This window comes from Varanus komodoensis, unplaced genomic scaffold, assembly GCF_004798865.1.
Source record: "Varanus komodoensis strain SLA01 unplaced genomic scaffold, ASM479886v1 scaffold1, whole genome shotgun sequence".
In the NCBI taxonomy this organism is placed as follows: Eukaryota; Metazoa; Chordata; class Lepidosauria; order Squamata; family Varanidae; genus Varanus; species Varanus komodoensis.
This window is the reverse complement of record NW_025335268.1, coordinates 22,207,200-22,226,646: the sequence shown is the minus strand read 5'-3', so window position 1 is coordinate 22,226,646 and position 19,447 is coordinate 22,207,200. Positions and strand designations below refer to the sequence as shown.

Below are 19,447 nucleotides of genomic sequence, written 5' to 3'. Positions count from 1 at the left end.
GATGCAGAACCAGAAATGCACCTGCAACTATCATCAGTAACATCAAATTTTGATTTTCTTTAGTGCATACAAGTCAATAAAATGAAGTACAATTTTTCATATTATTTGTTAGTGACTTCATACTAAAAATGAGTATATATTCAATAAATTTAGTATATTATATTTATTAATAGGTTCTGCACTGATTATTCATTTTGAGAATGGTTTTTTGGGTATCTCAGTAGATGCTCTACAATTCAGAATTGTCAGTGGGGAATGTGTCCTTCTTGGTTCTGTTGGATCTCTCACAACTTTTGATACTGTCATTCATTGTCTCCTTCTAGATTGTCTGAGGGAGTTGGGAATTGGGGGCACTGCCTTGCAGTGAGTGGTTCCATTCCTCCCTCTTGGGTTAGTCCAGATGGCGATGCTTGTAGGCAATACCTCCTCCAGGAAGGACCTGACTTATTGAGTCCACAGGGCTCCATGCTGTCTCCAGTGTTGCTAACATCTACATAAATCTGCTAGGTCCTTCAAAGGAATTACACTGGGTGTTATCAATATGGAAATCAAGTATTGTATTATATACCTGATCATCAATATTAAATGCTAGTAATTCAGATAGAGCTGGTTCATACATGATACCAGTTCAAGAAAGCAAACATATTGCCTCTTGTATACTTGTTGCTTCTGCTGTTCAAAAGCTTTAATGAATAACCTGGGGAAACCCTGTTACTGGATTATTTCATTTGACATCCAAACCTGGAACTCTGGAAGGGACAAGCAAACCTGACTTTATAACCCAACAGCAAACAATGGGTGACTGCTGAGCTAAACCCTGACCAATCTAGAATTTCAGTTTCTGATGTCACATTAGAAAAACAAGACAGGCAACATTCCTGAGTTGTTGAGCAAAGCTGATTTAAATGGAACTAGCAAGCATGCAGAAGTCGGCATACTTGTGTTCATTTGCTCAGGGTCCTGACAAACCATACTTTAAATAACTTGTTGCTGGTTGTCACATGTGAACTGGGCCAGCTTAACTCATTCAGGTAAGCTGAGCAGTTATTTATGCAGTTAACATGCTTAATCTAACTTTATAGAGTAAAATGGTCTCAAGACAGACTCCAGGTTAAAAACACATAAAAAACTTAACTTCATTAATAAATAAAAACACAGTAATAACTCTAAAAACAAACACTCATCCTTCAAATATAAAAAGCCAATATTAGTTATAGCCAAAATCCACCAGCAATACCATAAAACACAGCTCACAGGAAAGCCACTGAAACCAGATGGATTTTAAAGACATTTCCAAATGCCTTTGTTAATAATCTGTAGTTTCAATTTTAATCAGAGTTTCAGTTTCACAAAAATAGTGAACTATCTGAGGTCTTCTCTACTAAGTAATAACCGAATGAAATTATTTTCAGATTTAAAAAATGGATATCATAAGGTTCCCACAGTGAGGGCCCATTTCAGCAAAACCCCAGTTCTGCTGATTATAACATAACTGAACCCTACCCCCTGCCCACCTCAAAGAAGAACAATGTCCTAGTAAAATCCACCAAACTCAGATTTCAGGGAGAATTTTCAAATACAGCCAGAGTCTATGGTGCTCAGGACAATAAATGTAAAGGAACCCATATATTCACATGAATAAGAATACCTGTGCCATTCTATGAAAAGATTCCTTCACATTTATAGACACATTAAGCATGCATGTATGTCAAAATGTATTCCAGGATGAGCTACTGGCCAATTTAAAACCAGAATGCAACCTCAAAACATTTTCTCAGCCACATAAATGCACTTAAAGAAAGCAAGTTTTAAAGAAAAAGCATGCATTTACAGAAGAAACCAAAAGAAATAAAGGATGTACACAGAACTTACCATTATATTTGTGAGAGAGTGCTATTGTTTTAATCTGTTTTAGCTCGTTTTTCTAAGCCATCCAGAGTGTCAATTTCAGTAAAAAGGCAGAGTTTAAATCAAATAAATAAATCTGTGCTCATGAATATATATTATTTGTTCCAATGTAGTTTCTGTATCAGTTCTATTTTTTTCCAGACCTAAATTCCTATAATAGATTTCAACTTTTTATCACTTGCTAATACATTTTAACATACTGTGCTACTTAAACCATAGTACTTTTAGAAGAACATTACTTGGAGCACTATGTTCTTTGGCAGAATATGAGTTACGGAACACTATGTTACTAAAGCCAAGTAACACAGTAAAAAAGAATTAGTTCCTTTAGATTCAAATATATTTGGAAAGAAGAAAAGAAAGTGAGATGTTACATATGCACAATACAGCCGTTTAGCATAAAGAAATCTTGACACAATGTTACTAAGCAACATAGAGTCTGCTTTTTCAGATATTACAACTCTTCTGTATGTCTAAAGCAGTACTTGCTGAAAAATACATTGTGGGTCATTTCTAGCTCTGTTTGCACTAAACTTTCAGGCTAGTGTAACTATCAATGCTAACACCTACAAGCCATCACACACAGTATTATCTTAATGAGACAGCATGTGTTAATCAAACCTCACAGTTTGATTCATTTTCAGAAGAGAAGGTTCCTTTTTCTCATCAGTTGGAACACACAGTAGCAGCCAGAAAGTCACCTTGAAACATTCATTGTCCTTACCTTTCCTCCCATTTTGCAGTCTAAATAGTTATCTCAGGGCCAGCATGACAATAAATCTGGACCTCTGGCAAAAGCAACATCTCTTTCATGAAATTGTTCTTTACTGCACAATTCAAAATCCATTGGTATTTTAAATAGCGATAAACTTTGAAAAGTTATTACAGCTAAAATGCAAATTTAAAAAGTAAAAAGCCTAAACTTACACAGTACCTAACTTCAGCAGCTAGCTACTATAAATACCTATGTGTACAGTACTATTTGCTCCAAAAGTCTTATACTCATTTCTGAAAATAACAAACTTTTCAAATTTTGTATTACTTTTCTCTACACAAAAGCCAGCAATGGCCTTTCTAGTCCATCAATATGTTTCCCATAATAGTTGACCACATGCCTCTGGGAAGGTCATAAGTAGAACATAAGATTCATAGTAATCTTCTACTGTTCTTCAGTAATTGATATTCTGAGACATAACTGCCTTTGAACACAGATAGAGCACACAGTCATTCTAAGCAGTAGCCACTGATATATGGTCCTATTCTTTTGTTGCATTTTGCGGTTATTTGGAGAGTGAACCAGGGCCACAATATTTTTTCAGATTCCCTTTCCCAAAGCTGTAGGCAGTGCAATGACTTTAGGTGAGGGACTTTTGCTACAATCCCTCCCACTGCTCCCTTACAATCACAGCAGCCCGATTTACAAGGCTGCAACAGCATCATCTGAGGACGTAACAATTGTTAAAAATTGGATGTTCCAGTGCATGGAGAGAGAAATGATGAGAGGCCAGTACACAAAAAAACCTATGGCTTCTCCAGCCATGCTCCAAACGACACAACTCCTCTAGATTCAAGGCCCATCTAGAGGAAAATATTTTAAAAGGTGAATAGAGGGTTGAAAATTGCCTCCGCTGGTTGTTCCAACCCACTGGCAGCAGCAAGGCAGAGAAAAGAATCCTGCTGTATGCTTGATGGAACTTCCCTAGAAGCTTAAAAATTGCAACCTTAATTGTTAAGAATTGCTGTTATATTAATTTTGCTGTTTTGTTGCTATAAATGACAAGGCAGACTACATTTAAACAAATAAAATATGCCAAATATGCATCATTCATATTTTGCTTACATACAAATGGTATTCCAACATATAATCTGGTAGGTTTTTAGTTTGAAAAATCTCACTAAGATTGCAGTCCTGAGGGATTAATACTCTATGGAGAAAAAAATTCCACTCTAAGAACCCTCCTCAAAACCAGGCAGAGCTTGGCAGAGACTTTTACAGCCTCCTGTTCCTGACTTTGCTTCTACCTGAAGATGGGCTTCTGAACCCATTCAGCTCATTAACTATCTGAAGGTTGAGATGGGAGACAGCAAGGCTTGCAGGTGAAAGAACCCTCTTCATTCCTTCCTCTCCCATCAACATGCCCCCTTTTAACCCTTTCCAACCTCTTTGAGGATGCTGTTTCATCTCTTTAAGTGAAACAGGGGAGGGGGAATTTCTGCAAGTCCCTTCAATAGTTATGTATGCTGTTTGGTAACCTGTTCCAGAAGATTGGGGAATACCCCAGAACAGTGTGAGAAGGGGCAAAAGCAATGCAGCATTGCACTGCAATTCTGAAAAATAACAGAGAGAAATCTGTACTTACATAAATAAATGTGTTAATAGTTCTACTTGATCTCATATAGTACCACAACCAGATGAATACAGCAGAATAGCTAAAATACTATCAAGATTCTTCAGAGCAACAAAAACAGGATTTTCCAGTTTTCCTGCAATATTATTAATATATGTTTTACAAAGATATAGGCAAGAAGGCATTCCTGGCAAAAATAGTACATTACTAGACATGGATTAAATGAAGCATGTTGGTCCCAGTGCATATCTTCACTTTACTTTGACTGTAAATTTAGCAGCAATATAACCAGCTACATTAGCATGTGAAAATCTAGCCAACAATCCATCACTGTTAGTCAAGTCAAATGTCAGAGTGAAAACTATGAACACTGCAAATAAGGACTGATTACAGTAGTCTACATTTTTGAATCATATGAACTGAAGAATTATCCATAATAAAGCATATGATTTAATCCAATGCTGGCCTTTGGCCAGCCAAATGAATTCCCCCATTCCCCTGCAGCCCTTTCCCCCAATCAGCTGCAAGGGACTGGGACAGATTTTGGGAGGAAGGGAGGGAACCTGGAAATTTGCAGGGATAAGGAGATCAAGGAAAAATTAACTCCCCCTTACCAATGGAATCGTCATATTTTTTTGCAGGACATGTACTCAATTTGCTCATGATTCAAGGTATTTAGCAACAATTCAGTATAAAACCCAAAGGAAAGTATAGGTAACTTATTAGATGATAATTTGCTTGGCTTCTATTCACATCCTTGAAAAAGAAAAGCATTGTTATGCACTCCACTCTGGCCACAGCATAATTTCTGTCTACAGTGGACATTACATAAATGGGCAACAAATTAGCAAAGAACTTAAGGTACATTCTAAATATTGTGTTTGTCCCTGACTATTTATGCTTTTGGCATTAAACAGCCACATAAACAAATTCCTGAGGGCAAGGAATACAGTTATGGAACTCAATGTACTTATTCACACATGAAGCATTGAACATATTCTCTAAAATATTTCAATTAAAGTCTCATTTCCTATTAATACCTATTCCTAATAAGACTAACATGTTAAATGGCAAAAATGTAATTACAATAACAATTTATGCTCTAATTCTAAGTATGCAGCATGTTTCATTTAACACTTACCCCTTTTCTGAACCCAACCTTCTTTCACAATTGTAACATCGCTCATGATGTCTCCACTCCAAGCCTTTAATTCAGAGAAAGAGTATTTTCCTTTCTCGCCGATACAGTTTCACGTCCTTTCTGACTTTTCAGTATCTTAAATCAACCTGGAGGTATAAACAAACAAAATCAGCTCTCTTGATATCTTACTGTTTGACATCCAAAACCTCACCCTCAAAAAGCTTTGTGTATTTATTTAGGAAATTTATGAATTAACTTCTCTCAAAAATAGCACTCAAAGTGTCTTAAAGAAATTCAGATCAACAATATAAATACATATTGAACTGCTGCCAAAAATAAACCACAATCTTAAAAGAACAACTTATTAGACTAGCACCATGAAATGACAGTACTAAATGAATTTGCAAGGGCAGACAAAAGACTGCTTTAACTTTATCACTGATTTTTACAAGCTCACTGATAAATATACTTACTGATGTTAAGAAAATCACTCTGAGTTGGATCTACATATAGTCATTACTTAAAGCAGTTCTACTGAAATCACTGGCACTTAAGTTATTCATGACTTATGAAGGAGTTGTCCTAGGATGCTATGATCAGGAAAGGGATGAAGTAAACACAATTAAATTTATGTTAGTTTATGAGATAACTTTAGATCCAATTGTTATTTTCTTAGATTATGAAAGAGGTAATTACTTGGAATGAGTGGAATTTAATTACAGCAGTAAAAATATCAACAGCCACCAAATAAAGAAATAATGAGGTACCTACTGTAAGAGCCTATTTATTTATTTGGGGCATTTCTAGCCTGCCCTTTACAAAAGTCTCAAGATGGCTAGTTATTTAAAGTATAAGAATTATTTTACTCTTAAGTTAGATAGTAATGACTAACTTAAGAATCACTGATTTTAATAGGTTTACCCTACATATTACTAAATCTGGATCCAACCCTACAGCAATATAGCCAGGATATATTGCTGTAGGCTTATCCTTACTGACCAATTACTAATGTTGAGCCATGCGCTGAAGCAGACTGTTTCTGCAAAACTGACTTCAGTAACAATTTAGATTAAATGGTTTAAAACTACCACTCATGATCTTCAAGTCTGCTACATAGAAAGGAAAAAGCATTTGACTTGACTTCTGAGAGAAACTTATTATGAAATGGAGATCCTATTGATCAGTAGACAGGCTATCCCACAGAGAACTACTTCCGGGTGACAGCACACTCTCTCTGAAGGAGCACGTACACAGTTTGCTCTTAGACCTCCTCATGGTTTGTTAGGAAGTACCAGTGAACAGGTGTTCCTTTGGCTAGCTTTAGTTGGTGCAACAATTGCCCCTTCATGGAGAAGGTGGATCTGGCCACAGAAGTCAGATTGCTTGTGCATGGCCTGCTGTTGGGAAGGTTTTCTAGCTAGACTTGTTTTGACAGGAGTCCCTCACCTTCTGCCACTCAATATATCTGGGAGGGATCCCCACCCAGTTCCTCAGTTCCAATGAGACTGACATTGTGGCCTCAGAACTGAGGGAAGGGCAGTAAAAAGCCAACCTCAGGCCCAAGAACAATGAAATTGTTCAATGAGGAATTGCAATTGTAGTTGGTGGGTGGGATGTGTGAGTGGGATGAACACTCAAAAAACAACAGCTACAGGTAAGCACAGACTGACTTTCTTCTTAAAGGTTGCTGTGCATCACACACATGGGTGACTAGTGAGCATACCTTCTAGCTGGAGGTGGGAGGGTATAGTCAGCAGAGGACTGTAGAGAGGATTACCCTGCCAAAGGAGCAGTCTTATTTGGTGCAGACATTGAGCCAGTAATGCTATCAGCAGGACAGACCATTTCACCACCTTGCAAAGGTCCTGCAGGGGAATGCTCACATGAAACACCACTGAGGTGGCCACCACCCTTGTGGAGTGTGCTCCGGGTCACTCAGGAAGCTTCAGTCCTGCAAGCTGGTAGGTAAACATGATGATCTCAAGCACCAGTGTACAAGCAGTTGAGGGTTGATGAGTTCAACTCTGAACCTCATGCCATAGCAAATGGTAGTATGCTAGTGCCCTGTCTACATCAAGTGTGTACTGGGTAGATTCCATTGGGTTTGAAGATATAGCAATGGCTAGCAAAACAATTTCTTGGTTGAATGCTAAGGTGACCTTTGGAAGAAATGAGGGGTCTGGATGCAAGACCATATTGCCTCTGTAAAAGGTGAGATATGGTTGGTCAACCCAGAGTGTGGCCCACTGGCCCTTGTGGCCAATGTAATGGCCACAATGTAATGGCCACAAGGAAGGCTATTCTTCCAGGAGAAAAGACAGAGATCTGCAGTGGCCAAAGGTTTGAAAGGCCATTTCATGAGAGCTTACAGAATGACTGACAGGCTCCAGCTTGGGATGAAGGATTTGGGGCAATGGATGCGAAAGACTGACAGACCCTGGATCGGTGGATGGAATGAGGAGATTGCCACCAAGTAAACCTTGATGAGAGACAGTTTCAGACTCCTGTAGTAAAACGTGTGCAGAAAGTCAAGGATTTGTTGGATAGATAATTGACAAGGACTGAAGGATTCTTGCTGGATAAAGGCAGAAAATGTATTCCACTCCAGATATGATCTCCTCATAGATGGTCTCAGTGCTGCATTGAGGATTTTCTGCAGGTCTGGTCAGTGAACTGTACCTGTCTCTACCGAACAATCTTCTATGCTGTGACGCACAGGTTGGCAATGTCAGAATGGAGGATCATCCCTTAGTTCTGTGATATAATGTTTGGGTTCAACAGAAAGCAGATGAATGTCCTCTTCAACAGCCTAAGCAGGTACACAAACTGCAACTGCCAGTGCCACGCTAGAGTGATGAGGATGCAGGTGGTTCTGTCTCTGCAGATCTTTGCCAGTACCCTGGTAATGAGCAGGAATGGCCGGAAGAGCCCCATTCCAGCAGAGGAGGAACACATCTCCCAGTGAGCCCTTGCTAGTCCCAGCCTAGGACCAAAATTTCTTGCACACTGTGTTGGTCTTGTTGGAGAAAAGATCAATGGATGATGTCCCCCAGATATAGAAAATCTCTGGAAGGATCCTGGGACCTATCTCCCATTTGTGTATTTTCATGCTTTGTCTGCTCAGGGAATCTGCTCTGAACTTGACCATCCTGGTCTCATGGACCAAGGTTAGTTTAATGAGTATAATGTTAATGCACCAGTTCCATATGTGCATGCTTAGACATGCCACAAAAATAAATTTGGTGCCTCCCTGTTTGTTCAGGTAGTGATGCCCACAGCAATCTGCACATGTCCGTTCTGAAGAATGGGTTGGAAAACAAGGAAGGCCTTCTGTACTGCCACAAGTTCCAGGTAACTGATGTGCTTATTTCTCTCCCAAGTAGTCCTTGCTCCATGGGTCTTGTTGGTGCCACAAAGCACTCCCCACTCTTGGAGGGAGGAGACTGTTGTCACTGTGATATCTGGTTCTGGTAGTGAGAAGCAGTCTCCCTGTATTGACTGGATTCACCATGCTAAGCTTGACTATATGGAGTGCAGGATGGTAAGATGCATCCAAATGGAATGGAGTTGAATGGTGTTGAGGACAGTAAGCATGCACAAATCAAAACTGCAGTGGACCCAAATTCTGGTGAATGGTACCACTGCAGCTGTTATTGCCAAGAACCTGGGGAGCTGCTGTACTTGCTGTATTGTAGCTCTGGGATTGACTTGGAGTTTCAAGGCCCTTTCTGTTGAGATCACAGAGGCAGACTCTTGCAGTTGCCAAGCTGATCTGCAGTGGAGAGGATTGACTGAGAAGAGAGACAGGGGATGGTGGCATAAACAGCCCCAAATTGAGTGTCAAATTTAATTAAGTGTCTTGCCTCCACTATGGAAAGGACCCACCTATCAAGCAGGTCTCAAGTGGGAAGATAGGTAGAGAGGTTTGTTCATCAAACTATCCAGGGGAGGAGAGACTGGTCAACTGTCCTTGGCAAAGTGACATTTTTCTGTCTCCAGTCTCTTTTTTGGCTGATGGAACTGACTAGCAACCCCCTCTGTATGGGTTGGACAGCCAGCTGTTGTCATGGAGGGCAGGAGTACTGTCCCCGTGGAAAGTATTTGGTATAGGTAGCTTCACTCCACTTACATGACTGCTGTGGTACTGCTGTGCTGACTGGACCCCATCGTCTTTGCTGTCATTCTGGTCTTCTGAATGGAGTTGAGCCTTTAATCCACTTTGATGTTGATGTTGAAGAGGACCTCACCATCAAATAAAAGATCTTCAATTATACTGTGTGCCTCCTGCAATAACCCACCCACATGTGGCTAGGCATGTCAATGAATTGCCACTGCACCAACAGGATCCCTGGAATTGCACTTGATGTGGAGGCATGCCATATTGATCTGTTGACAGGACAAGCAGGGGGCCTCAGATTGAAAGACTCACACCAGCTCTCTTTATTGCTCCAGGAGATGTTTGTAGAGGGAGCCCATCTTCTCCCAAAGAAATATCTGGTAGCAGGCCATTATGGCTTGTAATTGGAGACATGAAGGCCCAATGTAAACTTGGTGTGCCATCACAGCCAGACAGCATCTCTCCTTGCCTACAGGGACTGAGTGTTCTCTCTGTGACCATCTCAGTGCAGACACCACAAGTATTTGGTCTTGGATGCTGAAGCAGGAATGGGATGGATTTCTCCTGAACGTGGCACTTCCCTTTGAGCCACTGGAATATAGGCACTAACTGTGCCAGTGTCTTTCAATTGTCCTTGATGGAGTTAATGAGTGTTGGAAGGAAGTGAATCAAGATTGGTACAGTATCTTCCATCCAGATGGCATCAAAGACCAAGTCCATGACTTTCTCAATGTGCTGCTGTTGTCTGTTGAGGCAGCTTATCCCACAATAAACACATTTTTGAAATGGTGCCTAGAGTAGCATTGGGAAAGAAGAGAAGATAGCATTGGGGATGGAAGAAGAGATGATAGCAAAAGGGATTTTTTTTTGTTTTTGTGGGAAGACTTCAGTTTGTATTAAAAAGGGGGGGTAGGAAATAAGAAAGAGAACTGTAGTAGAAACAAAGATGAGAATGAAAAAAATATTTCAGGGAAAAGGGATAGCTACCTAAAGGGAAAGGCACAAGGTTCCAATGGTAATTGGAAATGAACAGAAGAAGTGGATACTGAGGGGCAGAAAGGGAAGGGCTTCTGCCAAAATGAGTCTAGCTAGAAAATCTTCTGGAAAACAGGCCCCACACAGGTGCAGAGCCCATATGTGTGATGTACAGAGACCATGAATAAGAAACATTCTTGCTTCTCATATAGATGATCATAAAGTGCTCTGAATGGGACTGTTCTTGAGGAATGTCAGGAAACTTCAGCTAGTGCAAAAATAATGCCTAGACAATTGCCCAGTCAGCAGTTTGTTGTTGTTAGTTGCAAAGTCACGTCCAACCCATTGCGACCTCATGGACAACATTCCTCCAGGTCTTCCTGTCCTCCACCACCCCCTGGAATCCACTTAAGCTCACACAGACTGCTTCAGTGATTCCATCTATCCACCTCATTCTCTGCCGTCCCCTTCTTCTTTTGCCATCTATTGCTCCCAGCATTAGGCTCTTCTCCAGCGAGTCCTTCCTTCTCATTAGGTGGCCAAAGTATTTGAGTTTCATCTTCAGTATCTGGCCTTCTAAAGAGCAGTCAGGGTTGATCTCCTCTAAAACTGACTGGTTTGATCGCCTTGCAGTCCAAGGGACTCGCAGGAGTCTCCTCCAGCACCACAATTCAAAGGCCTCAATTCTTTGGCGCTCAGCCTTCCTTATGATCCAGCTGTCACAGCCATACAATGCAACTGGGAAAACCATAGCCTTGACTATACGCACTTTGCAGTTTACACACTATGTAACACTGGCCTTGGAACAGGCACACTGGTTTCCATATTGTTGCCAAGCTCAAATCAAGGTTTTTCTTACCAATAAAGTACCAAATGGCTAGGGAACAAGGTATGGAACAGGCACACTGGTTTCCATATTGTTGCCAAGCTCAAATCAAGGTTTTTCTTACCAATAAAGTACCAAATGGCTAGGGAACAAGGTATTTGAAAGATTACCTTTTCCTATATGAGCCTATCAAAAATTTGTGTTCTTCATCTGACACTAGAGAAGTGAGGCTAATGGCTGTTTATAAGAGGGCCTTTGGTATAGCAGCATCCTTCCCTAGGGAGGGTAACCTAGCATCATCCTCAGTTCTATTTTTATGACATACATTTAGGTGCTCAAATTATTATGAAAGGTGAAAGAGGCAGTGTTATGTAAACCTCAGGAGCCAGCTTGGAATTATTTGTTCATTTACTATTTGATTTGTGTATCTCCCAATAGTCAAAACTCTTTCGGCAGTGAACACAATAATAACTATAATAAAAACAATATAAATTAAAAAATAAGGCATAACAAATTAAAAATTAAAACCATATTAAAACCACATAAACCATATAAGACCTTATAAAAACCAGGCCTTATTGTTAGGTCTGCCAAAAAATAAACAAAAAAAAGCTTGCAATAATCACCTGCCATCCCCATGTGCTATTTGCAGCAAAGAAAACAATCTTAACCAGGTGTTAAAAACATAATAAAGTTGGTGCCAGGCAGACCTTAGTGGGGAAACTGTTTCATAATTTTTGAGCTGCCACAGAAAAGGCCCTTGTTGCCACAATGCAAACCTCCCTTGGAGGTGACATTCAAGGTAAGGTCTTAGATGTTGACCAGCTACACTGTGCCATTAGGTATTGTTGTCCCAAGCTATGGAGGGCTTTATAGGTTAAAACTAGCAGCATGAATTGGACTCAGAACCATACAGCCAGGCAGTGCACGGGTCCCAGTAATTAATCTGGCTGCCATAGTAAAAACTGCAACAGCCTCCAAATAAAAAATAATGAAATATCCAGTATAAAAAGTTGGTTAATGAAAGTATAAGAAATAGTGAAAATAGTTAAAAGAATAGCTACAAAGAAGATATGGGAGGAAGGAAATGTTCCCCTTTCTCCCAGTAATTACAAAGTAACCCTATGGACCCTGGAAGAACTGCTTAATTTACTGATTGCTAGTTCCATCTCTTTGCATTTTGTTTGTTGCTGCTGCTGCTATTTAGTGCATTATAAATGTTTTTAACGTTTTCATATTGCATGTATGTTTTTATACTATGTAAGGCACTGTGAACAAATATTTCTTGATCGGTAAATGGGGTGTACAAATTCTTATATAAAAATTTGATTTCCAAAAAATCCTCAAAGATTACTAACCATCTGTTAGGCATGTAGATTCTAAAAGAGAACCACACACACACACACACACACACACACACACACGCACAATTTTATAAAGTTTCCTTAACAAAGCTAAGTTACTACTTATCTGCTTATTTTACACTGTGATCAATTTTCAACAAAACTGATTTGACCTAAATGCACCTTGCGTATACTTGCTGCAGTAGGAAGATCTAATCTCCTTCCCTTCAACTGTAAAAAGCGTAATAACCAGTCATTTCTTGACCAGTTATTTCTTGTATGTTTAATTTTCTATGTATAAATCTATAATGTGGGATTGTAATTTGTTTTATTATTTACATCAGGGTTTTCCAGAAAGTTTTCTAAAGATTCTAAAGATTTCTAAAAGTTAATCTGAACCAGTTCATTTGCATAAGAAAATTTCCAGTTTGCATCAGAAAATATTGTGATGAGCAAGCAGCTTGTGACCCTTTAGAGGTTTTGGCTTACAATTTGCATCATCTCTCACTTTTGGCTTTTTTGACTAGTGTTGATAGACCCCACAGTCGAAAACATCTGGAGGGCTACAAGTTGCCTATCCCTGCCCTCGAGTGATCTAATTTAGCATGCCAATTTACTTAGATTTTGTAGACAAGGCTTTTAAGAATATGCAGATTCATGAATGAATATTTCCTTGTCAAAAAGCAAATGTGGATATTTACCAGAGTTTTTAAAAGAAAACCCTTTCTTTTGACACTTTCAAAAGAAGTGATCATGAAAAGGGGGCAGCTGCATAATATTCACCTTCCAAAGTTGCTGAAGACTTATGAAATGTGAAAAGATGGGGGAACTGGGAAGGGATACTAAAAATCATAAAGATCTCTGTGCAAAGGGGAGAAGATTCACCATACCCTTTAGCAAGTAAAGATCTCTTGCAGCTTTACTTTTCCTTGACTATTATTCATCTTACAGCTGTCAAGTGACTCCAAAGTAACAGAAAAATCCATTTGCATGCTTTCTACATCAAGTGAGCGGAACTGGCTGGAGCCAGGGGCAGACTAGATGGCCCAGAAGACCCTTCTGACTCGCTCTATTTCTATGTTTCTAATATCTGTAGTTGGTACCTGATACAGTTTGATAGCATACAATTTCCAGGCCATTGTCCAGAGTGCTCCCATTTCAAATATTTGAAATTACAGTTGTGCAGCTCTCAAAAACCAACAACACAAAATAAAGCATACATTTGCAGAAATTCAGCTGTGTGAAAAAATACTCTGAAAAAGTGCTGAACCTCTAGTAGCACTGTGGATGGCAGTGACTTCAGGGAATACAAAAATCCATCTCTGAAATGAAAAATGGAAATAGTAATGAGAAGGAAGTCAAACCTAGTGCAAATCACAGCAGATGAGAGTAAGCCAGTTATTCAAAAGTGGTGCTTGAGTGGTGCAGTGGTTTTCACCAACAGTTGCTTGGGCAAACTCAGCATGAAGTTGATCACTGAGATTCAGATGACAAAGCAGCCCATCATGAGTCCAACTACCCCTAGAACAAGACATGGGTTGTCAAAGTAGATTGTTGCCCTCAAACCAGCCACCCTGTATAAAGTGGTCCAGGATCACATGACATGACAGCCCAAGGTATCTAGCAAAGCTAGGCAACGTCCAAAAATACTAGAGTGGAATTCACCATGGTGTGAAAGAAAAGGAACAACATCTCTTCTAAGATGGTATTTGCCATCTACAGGTTTTATAAATACTAAAATAATTCTCTCAAAAAAACTATTGTTCAATTAATTGGAAGCATACTTTAAATCAATCAAAGCAAAGATTGTTATTATCTGTAAATCCAGTATCTTTTTACAACATTGGTAAGCATTCCAGGATAAACAAATAGTAATATCCCATGTAATGTACCAGTGCTTTACAAATACTTTCAATTTTATAATTATCTCTACCATACATTTCTAATGTATGGTAGAGATAATTAGAGATAAGGTTTCTAAAAGCACAATCTAAAGGGACTAACTCTCAACAGAGAAAAGGTCAAGATCAGAGCCGCCCCCCCCCCCCGCCCAATTATACCTACTTACAAAAGCCAAGCAAGATGGGAGGTGGGAAGAGTGGCAATGCCTCTTGTTTTTCTTTAGGTTTTCTCCTTCTCTTATACCCATAATATGGAACTTCTTCATTATCTCAATATGTACTCTTACAAAATAGCTTAAAGATAATGATATCATTTGTATTTCAACATGGAAGATAGTTACAAGAAACTGACTTATCTTCCAATGCCCTGTCCTAAAGATGCAAATTTTGTCTATTTATAGACGGGATAGTGAACCTCTGGTTCACAGTGCAGCAACTACAGGGCATGGATGATGCAAATACAGCCCACCAGCCACAAACCTCTCTCTCATGGCTCCCTATTCCTCTGCACAGCAGCTGATATGAGCACAGACTTATCAAACCTGTTTTTGCAAAGTGTTATAGATGGAGCTCAGTAATAAATAAGGCTTTAAGGACACAGTCCTAAAATGCCTAGAGAGAAATAAGAAAAATATCAGAGAGAATTAAATCATGCAATATCCAGCATCTCCAAGTCAACCATGTGATGTTGGGACTTGTAGAATTTAATTTTGTATAAATATGCCATTCAGTTTCTAGTGCGGAAGTTATAATGCCCTCCCAAATAAGAGGATGCTTTTTCATAGTGCCACTTACAGCAACTTACGGCAATTGTTGTAAGCCGCCCCGAGGCTTCGGCAAATGGGGTGGCATAAAAATGTTTTAATAAATAAATAAAATAAAACTTGTGATTCACTTGCTGCTTGCCCATGGGGTTTAGAAAATCCACTGAAATTAAAATGATAGTCTCCATAATTGATTATTTCTCATGCCAACTATTATGGTAGTACATTTTTTAAAGAAATGGTTCCCACAGTGCCTACTACATAGACTAAGTCAAGAACTTTAAAAGTGGTTGGGGCCAAATTTCCACATGCTGAGAATCAGAAAAACTTCATTTTTACAGACACACACAAAGGCATGCACAACATGGATGCACACCACTATAGGACATAGTTAATAGTAATTAATTTGCTGTTAACACTAGGATTAACTGAACATGAAGTTCACAAAATTGTAGCATTTAACTATATTAATAATAGCTACAATAATGAGCTTTATGTTACTGGCAAAGGCTAATTTCAGTGAACAGGCAGTTTTTCTTTTTAAGTAGACAACTTAAACATTTTGTACCCCTTTAGAAGTTCTGGGTCTATTTCCACAAGTTGTTAGAAGACTAATGTTATCCATTTTGTTGAAATGATATATAAAGGCAAAAAGGAAGTCTTTATACCTATTTGCAAGACCAAATGAGATTTGCCTATCTTTTAGGTACTTTACTACAAATGCTGAAAGATTTATGAGACACTGAAGTGTAGACCCTTTTGCAGGAAAAATAGTCTTATTTCATATTAAATGCACAAAAACATATAAACTTAACAAAAGAATAAAATCTGCCTCCTACTGGCTAGACTACAGCATCACTTATAATAGAGTTACAGCAGAAAAATGTGCCAACTATTGATAGTTCTACTTCAATAGATGTGTTATAAAAGCAATTTTGTCCTCTATTTCTACATGGCTAGCCAAACAATAAAGGTCAATATACATTAGATCCCATATCTTACAAACTTTTTTTTAAAAGAAATTGCCTCATAAAACTTTCCATGACTCCACAGCAATACAGTTTTGCCTGTTGCTGTAGACTAGTTCTAAATCTATCTAAATATGACAGAAGCACTGAAAAGCATTGAAGTCATGGAAAAATACAAAAGCACTTGAGCTTCCAAATACAAAAGAGATCAAAAACTGAATAGAACACTATGATATTCACAAAAGACTTAGAGATCAATGAGTACATCATAGACTTCTCAGACGATTACATGTGAGCCAAATAGTAGCCACTCGCCTCAAACATTCCTACCTACAACTTATATAAAAAGATATTGTCATGGATCCTAGCTTTCCTTCTGGAACAAAACAGAGCTTTCCTGCCTCCCACTTCCCTCTGCAGCCTTGCGCACTCATTAAAAATCTGCCCCTGGAAGCTGGATTACCCTTTAAAATGGTGTGGAACATGGTGCAATGGGCTATACATGTAAGGGAAAACTGGCAAACATCACACACACACCCCCTTTACAAGAATGGAAAAACAACTGAGGACTTAAGGGAATATGTTTATTCACTTCAACTTTTCTTTTTAATCATGTCTTTCATTGGTAAATTGTTTACAAAAATGCAAACATGAGTTTCTTTATTATCATGAGAGATGAAACATGCTTTCTCTTGTGCCAGCTCAACTTTTGAGCAAATCAGAATTATAAGAATCTGGCATCTTTAAAAATTTGGATAATACAGTATTCATTTTAAGGCTCTTAACTTTAAGATGATACTGTCTATAAAGCCTGAAACAGTACCTTTTGAAGTCAGTGGAGAGACCAAAACATCTATATTATTAATGACAGTTAATCTAGCTGTTTTCCTAAAGTATCTATTTATTTCAGATCAGGACACAAAAGTAATATGATACATCTGATTAACAGGTATAATAGAAGTGTTCCTACAGCTAGGTAGTATGTGAACTTCAGTACCCAGCTGCAAAAGCACTGTACTCAGGATCTACTTAAGAAAGGGGAGCTTTCTGAAATCTCCATTAGGTAGACTCCTGAGAAAGACATTTCAACTGGATATTAAAGCACAACATAAATAACTAGTCATTAACAGTCATTAACACTCAGTTTATCATAAACCAAGAAGTATTCATATGAAAAAAATGCAAGCAGTTTTTTCAGTAGTATGTATCTGATTTATACAGCACTGCCATTCCCTTCAGGAAGACAACAGTCTTCCATGCTTTCTCATAAGGACAGTAATGTTAACAGAGGTAAATGCACCTGCACTTCTTTTTCATCATGCATTGAAGAGTTCTGGAATTGGAAAAAATGCTATTCTGAAACATTAAGTAAAAAGGCGTAGTCTTCTTTAAGAAAAGATTCTGTTCCTCATTTTGACTCTAAAATATTAATTAAAAATGCTCAGAATTTATTCAATTCAAATAACTATTCATATGAACCTGCACCCCAGTCTCTTGCCAATGGAAGCATTCTCTTCCCAACCTCAATAAGAGCACTAGAAAAGTATGTCAAATGTTTTTTAAAAGTTTCAAATTCACAGCTGCACTTTTAACTGCACATGGTAACAGTGGGATGAAACCAAATGTATCATTCCAAATGTATCATTCCTTTAACACAAGTGACATTCTAATAGTGAAAACCAAGTTCCAAACAAAGTGCAAGAGGAGAACCCACACCAAGCTCCACTTGAGGAAATTGATTGGGCAACTGCCTGCATATCTCTTAGATTTATAAAGTGGCCAATTAGCACTTGCACACAGGAAAAGGTAGCAGATCTCTGCTAGAACAATTTCTTCTGTTACTGGCTCAGTGGTTTTAGGCTAATGCTGAAGGTCTAGAAAGTCTTAATGAACTCAGTAGTTTTCTTCAAAGTAAATATGCAATAACAAAGCTGTTAGTCGCAATACGTTCCATATATGGTAAAATGTACTGGTTTTCCAAGTGTTCCAAAATATTAGAAAATTAAATTCAGGTTTTGTACAAAAGATATGATACTAGTCCTTGCTGTAAAACAGGAACAATAATAGCAGGTGTTTCCAGTTCATCACTGGAAACTCTAAACTTTACATGGTAGAACAATAATCTTCTGGGTGAGCAATTTATTAAAAATTATCTAAAATGCATTATAACTTCCTATTTTTCCTGCTTGGACTATTAAGATCTGTTTAGATTTACAATTTTAAAAAACTTTAATCAGAAAGCACGATAACGCAATAGAATCCTATGCATGTTTACTCAGAACTAAGTCCCACTGTGCTCAATAGAGTTTGCTTCCGGGAAAGCAAACCTAAGATTCAATCTAATGGATTTACTCCTGTAGTAAGTGCTCTTAAATCTACAGCTCAGTCTTAATCACATGATAAGAAGTAAATCCCACTTATTTCAGTGGAACATGGACTTTAAAGTAGCAAATTTTGGCCTGTAACCTAAAAACACAGAGCATTATCACAGTTTGTTTTCATCAAAAAAGAATAACCTTTAATTTGATGATATAATTATGATAGATTAAACAACTTAAAATATATCAGCTAAATTTTACTCAAAATTTAAATTATGCATTAACACTGGATGTTAAAAAAAGCTTTCAAAAGTGTACATCTTGATTTGCATGCACATTTTGTTTTCATTGTAGAAAACAATGTAACAACATCTTTCATCTGTTATGTATACACATCAATACAGGAACAAACCTCTTTTAACTCAGTGGCAGTTACTCCCCAACAAATATAACTAGGAATGGAGAGGGGGTTGTAAAGAAACTATTAATTTTAAATTAATATCTAGCAAAGCAATACATTAGGCTCCAATTCTGCGCATGCCTTCTTGAAAATAAGTCCTATTGAACTCTGTGATACTTCCTTGCAGGTAAACATGCATAGAACCAGACTGCCTATCTGCTTCATTCTCACCAGAGAAAATATATTAAAGACTCAAACTGTTACTGTAGTGTTGATAATAGAAAAGAACATTACATATTTTATAAAATTAGTTTTCAATACAATTGTAAAAGTTTACAATATGATAAAACGAACATTAAAGTTTACTGGCCACAGAAAAGAAACTGAAAACTTGGGACAGAAACATCTTCAACAAGTTTATTAATTAAATATACATAC

General features: G+C 38.2%; 1 protein-coding gene across 8 annotated transcripts in view; it reads right to left on the bottom strand.

The window, feature by feature from the left end:
• Positions 1-19,447, bottom strand: part of AKT3 (AKT serine/threonine kinase 3) — a 186,434-nt gene that overhangs the window by 157,357 nt on the left and 9,630 nt on the right. For all 8 annotated transcript variants that reach the window (XR_006413700.1, XM_044419601.1, XM_044419584.1 and 5 more), the window contains exon 2: positions 5,398-5,543. Coding sequence is in view for 7 of the 8 variants with exons in the window: in XM_044419601.1 (XP_044275536.1) it covers positions 5,398-5,443 (46 nt within the window). In the remaining variant the exon portion in view is untranslated. The remainder of the gene's footprint in view (positions 1-5,397; positions 5,544-19,447) is intronic.